The following is a 7,878-nucleotide window of genomic DNA, read 5'->3' as shown; positions in this document are numbered from 1 at the left end:
AACATTTGCATTAACAGTGATAAACGAAGAAGAGAAATTACAGAATAACATAACAGAAGTTATTAAAATCAAGAATAATACCACAATTACGCTAACAGCAGGAAAGTACACATAACATAAACAAATACAAATAAGAGAATGCATAACAAAGCACTTAACATAAGCCTAACAGAAAAGTCTTTGCATCAGCATTAACATAAAAGTATGTTAATACTGTTAACATCATTCTTTCAAATCAGATCTAAATACTCAGACAGTAAACATAGCTGCTCGCTTAACAGTTGCTTGAACGGTAACAGCAGCATACAGAACACTTGGACTTTAACGCAGAATTAACATAAGCTATAACATAAGAATAACATTGCCATGCCTACAGAAGTGATAGATAGCAGGTGCGATAACATAAAGTTAACAGTCGCTGCATACAAATTAACAGCTACGCTGACGTTGATGTTTACGCTGGCGTCGCCTAATGACTAACGGACACCATCCCCCCCCCCCCCCCCCCCCACTCCCTTCGCACATCCCCCCCTCTCACCTATCTTCAGTGCCCTGTCGTTTCGTTTTTATATATTTGTTTCAGTTTTTGCGTGCGTCTAACCCTGTACCACCCTGTTACCCTCCCCCACTACCGAAAAAAAAAAACACCCACCCACCGAAATCCCTTGCCCTTCGACGGCAACAAACACCAAAAAGAAAGAAGCAAAACGGCATTTTTTTTGTTTGTATTTTTGCAATTTTTGTTTTGCTCGTTTTGTTCGTTGCGTTTTGGGTCTCAAGAGCAGAGAGGAAGAGAGCGGAGAGAGCGGCACACCACACACACTCTCTTGAGATGCACTCGGTGGTGCTGCAGGGCGCCAAACAGCGAAACAGCAGAGTGAATTCTTTTAGCATGTTGCCCAAAGCGATTGCTTCTCTCCTTTGGCAACATGCGCGGCTGGCAACATTCTGCGGATTGGTTGCCGATAATTGTTGACAAAATACATGAAAAGGGTTGATGCGTCGCACGATGTACGAAAACGGTGGGTGGCTGGAGGGGGTGGGTATTTTTGAATTATGACAAAAATTTATCATTTAATTATAGTACACAATTTCCATGCAAGTATGCATGGTTATTTTTCAATGGAATTCAATTCAATGTACCTTTGGATATGCGATGAGTCTTATCCTTCATCATCATCATCATTGGAGGATACTTATGGTTTTATATCTCTTTCGACAATTTCGACTTAGCATTGGTTCTTTCATATGAAGTGCGCATGCGTGAGGGACTCCCCGAATTTTCGCAGCTTCCACCATTGTTGTAACTCCTTTTGAAATCGAAGTCTCGCCTCGTGACCTGCAGGGAAGGAAGTTGCTTTTGTTAAGTTCTGGTACAGATTTCATATAAATTTATTGTACTTACAACAGACGTACAGTCGGTGTTGCCATATTTGAAGAGCTCTTTGGACATGTCGAAAATTTGATGGTCTGCAGCTGCAAAAAAATATCCGATTAAAATTTTGATTTATTCATCTACATTTTGTTTGATTTTGTTTTAGAAATCGCACTCCGGACACACATCAACAGGTCTACCGCTATGTCTATCGGAAATCTATCGGACAAATTTATTAGCGATTATTCACGCTCCAGCCCGAAGCAAGTGGGAGGAGTCCCAGTGCCATCCCATAAGAAATTTTCAAATACCAGCCATTCACTTCTTTGAATGGCTTAAATTCTACTTTATTCACATTTTTGCAATTGGATTTGTCTTCCATTATTATCTGCAATTGTTTTTCCATACTTTAACACAAATTTCCATTGCAAAACGACAACGAGAATCCCTCCCATAGTTACAACATGGCGTAGACAGCAGACATTTTCCTACGAGAACGAGACGAGGGTGGATTGTGCTCCTTCTAGGGTTCATATCGAGTGTTTAATGAAATCTTAGAAACCATTTTATTGGGGAATTATTTGCTCTATCATTCAGCGACTACTAGAGAGATTCTGGAGAATTGTCACCCAACTTGAGAAAGAAAACCTTTACATTTAGAGGTAGAAATGTAACATTTCTAGAACATTTCAGTTTTTTTTTCCTTTTAATATATGTAAAACATATTTGTCGCAGTTCCTTTAAATAGTATAGTACTCCTCTGTGTAGTTCTAATCTCATCAAAGTCTCAAGAAGATCAAGTTGAAATGTTCCTCTTATCGTTCCTTCAGTTTTGAATTTGTTTTATTTCAACTTTATTCTGTAGATCTAATTATTTTCTTCATTTCTTAAAGGAATATCAGGATATTCTGTTATGGTCTGATCCATTTTCCTCGTCCCAAAAGCTTTGGTGTGGAAAAACAGCAAAATGCATGTATTCAAGAGTACCGCAATGTTTTAACTATTTCCGGGACAAGGCCCGTGCAAAATACAAACTCTGAAAATATCTTCCGCTCTATAAAAACCTCTCTTGGTAACAACATCCTTGGACTTTTCTCTGTCGTTATCTTGCTCTCATGCACTTCTTCTTACCCCACTTCCACCTCCACATCCATAGCCACCCCCTGCAATGATCAGCTGTCTTCCGTAGAAAGTAAGTGAAACAAATTCCGTTAAACAGCTGCATCTCAAGAGCAAGTAAAGGTCGCAGCCACCACCACGAACCCCCCTTTAGATGCACCCTCCTCCACTATCGGACAACCCCTACACACACACACACACACACACACACAAAAAAACACACTGGCGTATCGATACTGCGTGAACAGGCGGCAGCGCAGTTGCAGCAGTGGTCGCAGCCGCAGCACAGAGTCAAGTTGTTCGCTCTCACTCTCACTACATCACGTTCTCCCTCCTGCTCACGCTCGAAACCGAGCATGGGCCTTGTGGGTTGGGTTTACTTTACAGTTGTTGCCCCACAGCCTAAAAACAGATCGTACATATGTATGCATGTGTGTGAATGCATATGGCTGCCTCTGCTTGTTGTTGCTGTTGCCCTTTTTCAATGTGCACGCGCCGCACGATTTGGGTGTGTGTGTGTGTGAAGCGAGATAAAAAGAAACAGCACCAAACACACACACACACGCAGCTATTTATCATTCGTATTTGTGCGCGCAGCGGACGCTACGTCGTCGTCGTCGTCGTTGTCGTCGTGCGCTCGCTCGATTGCATTGCAAATAGGCAGCAGAGCGGTGTGTGGTGCAGGCGAGCGCCAGAGCGAGAGGCAAGAGAAGCCGCCTGTCTCAATGGCCTGTTGGTATTTTTGTTGTTGTTTCTTTTTGTATAGTTTTTTGCCGTTTTTCTGCTGCTTCTTGTGCGTCCAATTGGGCATTGCAGGCAAATATGTGCATGTCGGCATGTGAGCGTGCATGTGTGTGTGCTATGCTGATATGCGTATGTGTGTGGGCTTATGACCAGCCTCTTCTCTCCCTCACGTCCAATACCGGTATGGCATTTAAAACGCATAAACGTTGATTACACAAAATTGACAATTTGTTGGTCTTTTTTTCGGTCGTTGCTTTTGTTTCGGTGTTGGTGTCACATTTTAAATTGACCAAACAGAGGGGACCGGACCATCGTTTTTTTGTTTGCTTTGTATGTATCATGCCCGTATGTGCATACGTACATATGTATGTACGTATGTTCGCTCTCGCTCTAGCCCAGCCAGCATGCCAATGCGTCTCTCTGGTTACTTAAATCTACCCAAAGGAATATAATTACCGTAAAGTGGGCGCTACAAAGGGGGAACCCAGCTATTCAAAACTCCATGGCTCCAAAAACATATAGGAAATCCATACATTTAAGCTTCAACGTAGATTTGGGCGCAATACGGCGAGCCGGTGTAGGGGCGCTGCACGTGCACATTTAATTACATACAAACATATGTACATATGTATGTTTGTAGAACGGAACATTGCCAGCTTTTATCGGTTCTCCACAAAAAAACATAATACAAAATAATAAAGCAATTTAAGCTTAAGAACACTCGCACATAAAGACAACATTTAATTGCAGAAATTTTCGGCCTAAGCTATTTTTGCGCGCCGTTTTGCCGACTGCCAAGCAAAAAGCTGATGTCTGCAAAACACGCTGTTGCATCGTGTCGGAAAGCTGAATGCTATGAATTTGGTGCAAATAGGGTTTGCTTACACAGAGAACTTATAAACGTACATGGGAAATTGAAGTTAAATGCTATATATAGATGTCATAATTCAAACGCTTTGCGTAAAAAATTATATTTTATCAAGATTGTCTTTAAATATTGAGAACAACACCCGATTAATTTTGGCTGCGCTCGCAACTGGTAAGCTGGCAACTCTTTTCGCTCACACGAATACAACACATGCACATCTTAGTCACACGCATACGCGCACACAACGGCAACGTCTACAATTTTTTTTTTCGTGTGTGTTCGACATTCATAATTTTTTGTGGTGGAGCGAACTGCCTGCAACAAAAAGAAAATTTAACCAAATTTGCCGAAAAGGCCGTATACATCGAACAAAATTAAAGTTAGCTAGAAACCTATCTCGTGAGCCCTGTGACCTGTGAGTGTGCAACTTTTTGTTCCACCCCGTTTTTTTTTTTCTTGTTTCTCTTGCAAATCCCATTGTTTTTCTCTCTAAAACTACGAAATTTAGTGTAAAAGTGCAAAAGAACATAAGGCAGAACGTGGACACCGTGTTGAAGGTGGCAGCCAGCAAAGTAAACGCGCATTTTACGCAAAAATTTGATAAAAACCGACAGCGGCTTAACAAATCTGCCCAAAGGTGTGTTTGTGTGTGCACTGTGCTGGTGTGTCTGTATAGGTTTTTGCTACGAAAATTTGTTTGTGCGTTGCGCTGCTTATTTTTGAGGTTTTTTTTTTGTGTTTAATTAATTTGCTAAAATTATTATTTTCCTGCAAAATTGTTGTTCTCTTTCTTTGTCTTCTTTTGTTCTTGTCGTTTTTGTGCGCGTCTCTGCCTCAGGCCATGTGTGTTTATGTATGTGTGTGTGTATGAGGAGGGAGTATGCGTGCGTTCTGCTACGCGAAAAATATCGCTCGCATTAGTGTTAAAATTCGTATTAGGTGTTTAGCTAAATTGGTAATATTATTGATTTTGTGGCATGCCACTGTGGCTCATTCTACCTCAACCGCAGCCCCCGCACGCCCCCCGCAAAGCCCATGCTTGGGGTTCTGCCGCGCGCGCTTATGTTGGTGTATGTGTGTGCCCAATGTGCGTGCGTGTGTCACCTAAAAAGAAATCAATAAATTTGAATACAACAAAGAGCCGCACTCGCACACACACACGCATGGGTATAAAGTGTTGCAAAAATTGGTTAGATTTTCTACAATTTTGTGCATTTCCTTCTGGAAATTTCCCCGCCCCGCTTCTCGTTCCACCACACGCTCCCCCCTTGCGCTGTGCTCTTGACAACCGGCCATATTCCGCATGCACACAGTGGGGCGTGCGCGCGTTCGCCTGTCGCGTCTTCCGTCCGTCTATGCCATTGTGCGTCATATGGCCCAGTGTGACCGACCGATTACACTGTGCAGCAAAATACTGCTTTATGGTTAAGATTACACTTTTATGGGGCTTTCTTGTAGAGTTTGTTTTTGGGGCCATATCGTATGCGTATAAATTGCATCTGACAGACATCGAGTGCTAGTGGGAGCTCCTTTCGAGTCCCAGCGATCAGGAATAAAGTCCCCAACCAGAGGAGGAATATTTCAGTTTCTTACGGAGCTTTAAGAGGTACAAAACAGGTCTGTACTGTAAGAACCGAATCAGCAGAGTGTACTATTTGCGGGGCATGCAAAATTCTATCAACTTACTTCTATCAAAAGTTTCCACTTGCTTGGAGGAAAGTGAAAGCTGGAAAGCCCTCTACCACCAACCCAGACACAACCCACAGCGCACAAACAAGCACCAGAACCAGCAGCCAGCAACCACCAACAGGCTGCGTCCTTGAACACATTCTCATTGCAGCAACAAGAAAATTTATTTGTATTCACGTATCTCAAACAATTTTCCACTCTACTTTTGATTGTACCCTTTACAGAAACACACGGAGCAACACACCGTTTTGGAGTAGAGGAAGTAACAAAGAAGCAGCCCAGAAGAAGGAAGCCACCTAGAAGAAGCTGGAAAAAGTTGAAGGAAAGAAGAGAAAATGTCGAGTCTGCCACGCCGTATAATCAAGGAGACACAGCGCCTGATGCAGGAGCCGGTGCCTGGGATTAATGCCATACCGGATGAAAATAATGCTCGCTATTTCCATGTGATCGTCACCGGGCCCAATGACTCTCCCTTCGAGGGTGGCGTGTTCAAGCTGGAACTGTTTCTGCCCGAGGACTATCCGATGTCGGCCCCCAAGGTGCGCTTCATAACGAAGATCTATCATCCCAATATCGATCGTCTGGGCCGCATCTGTTTGGATGTGCTCAAGGACAAGTGGAGTCCAGCACTGCAGATACGCACGATTCTGCTGTCGATTCAGGCTCTGCTCAGCGCACCCAATCCCGATGATCCCCTGGCAAACGATGTGGCCGAGCTCTGGAAGGTCAATGAGGCGGAGGCCATACGCAATGCCCGTGAGTGGACCCAGAAGTATGCTGTCGAAGACTGAATCCTTGTCATTGCCGGCACCTTATCATAGCCTTGAACGAAGCAGGACGACACGAAAGCACGAGATGATAATGCATGGAAGGAGGATGATCTTGCGATGGGTGCGTGACGGGGACAGCGACTGGAGTTGTAGGGCGGGTGGGGTGAAACAATGCATAAGCATATATTAAAACTCTAAAGAAAAACACGAAAGAAAATAACAAATAAGAGAAGAAAATGTTATAAATAATTTTTCCTATTTTTTTTTTTTTTGTCTCGGGCGGGATAACCAACTTATTGTTTCCTTCTCTAAAATTAAGCGATCGAGATCCGGGTATGATCAGTGCGCAATGACGGATGGATAGGAGAGGTGTTACGTAGAACATGGCGAAAATATCGAAGAGAACTCAGTAAGATATGGAAGAGAGAGGTAACCATTCGTTGTAAAATTATATACCACTATACATGTATCCGAAATACCCATTGATTTCAATTCGTTTTGATTTCAATCAATTTTGATGGGGTCCGTTGGGGGGTTCGGGCTTTCAAAGCCCCCCTCCCGGTATCTATATACATATATACATAAATCTATATCGCTATACATGTATTCGTATCTGTATAGTAATCGCAACTGAATAAACACACACAAACACCCACAACATTAACCTTTAAAGAGCCTAAATCGGAGCATTCGATAATAAATCAATTACGAGGGCAAGCAACGTGTGCCAGAAATGGAAAGGTGTTTCTTTTTTGTCATCGCTTCAACGAGTATTCTGTGGATATGTCGATTCGTATGTTTCAATTGATCAAATTTACATTTCAGCTATGATTTATTAAAGTTTATTTTCTTAAGGCTGAGGGCAAGCGATAAATTATCGATAACTAGCTTCTTGGGTTGATTTATTTCAACAAAATAAGAAAGAATATTTTTGAAAAGTTCCATAAATGATTGATAATTAAACGATAACTTAATAACTTATTACTTTTAATTTTCACAGTCCCTTGATTTACAAGTAATTTTTGTCCATTTCGATAAATTATCGATTGATACTTGAGCGTTGGCTGGGTTGTGTCTGAGTCGCCTCTTTGATAAGCAGATTGTTTTACTTGAACACTTTTTTAACCAAACAAGAAGCCTTTAAGCTATTAGTAATTTTTGAAAAAAAAACACCACAAAATCACAAAAAAAAACGATTTAAAAAAATCAATAAATACATACAATATATATTTATACAAAAAAACTAAACGTAGTGGCTTGAATTTGTGAACGTTTCAAGGGCAGTTCTCAATGAAAAATTATGTACAGTAATT

General features: G+C 41.8%; 1 protein-coding gene across 2 annotated transcripts; it reads left to right on the top strand.

Moving 5' to 3' along the window:
* The first annotated feature begins 4,408 nt into the window (after positions 1-4,408).
* LOC6599123 (ubiquitin-conjugating enzyme E2 N) lies at positions 4,409-7,223 on the top strand. 2 transcript variants are annotated; one of them, XM_026992487.1, is made up of 2 exons: positions 4,409-4,521; positions 6,020-7,223. In XM_026992487.1, the coding sequence occupies exon 2, from the start codon at positions 6,131-6,133 to the stop codon at positions 6,584-6,586; it is 456 nt and encodes a 151-aa protein (XP_026848288.1). In that variant the 5' UTR covers positions 4,409-4,521; positions 6,020-6,130; the 3' UTR covers positions 6,587-7,223. The 2 variants fall into 2 exon arrangements, with proteins under 2 accessions (XP_026848288.1, XP_026848289.1); XM_026992488.1 differs by lacking the exon at positions 4,409-4,521 and adding an exon at positions 4,692-4,743.
* Positions 7,224-7,878: the final 655 nt, after the last annotated feature.

This window comes from Drosophila persimilis, unplaced genomic scaffold (assembly GCF_003286085.1).
Source record: "Drosophila persimilis strain 14011-0111.01,24,50 unplaced genomic scaffold, DperRS2 tig00000735-arrow-arrow-pilon, whole genome shotgun sequence".
Lineage (NCBI taxonomy): Eukaryota > Metazoa > Arthropoda > Insecta > Diptera > Drosophilidae > Drosophila > Drosophila persimilis.
This window is presented reverse-complemented; position numbering and strand designations above follow the sequence as displayed.

Coding starts and splice junctions, on each gene's coding strand:
- LOC6599123 (XM_026992487.1), top strand. CDS start 6,131: ATGTCGAGTCTGCCACGCCGTATAATCAAGGAGACACAGCGCCTGATG.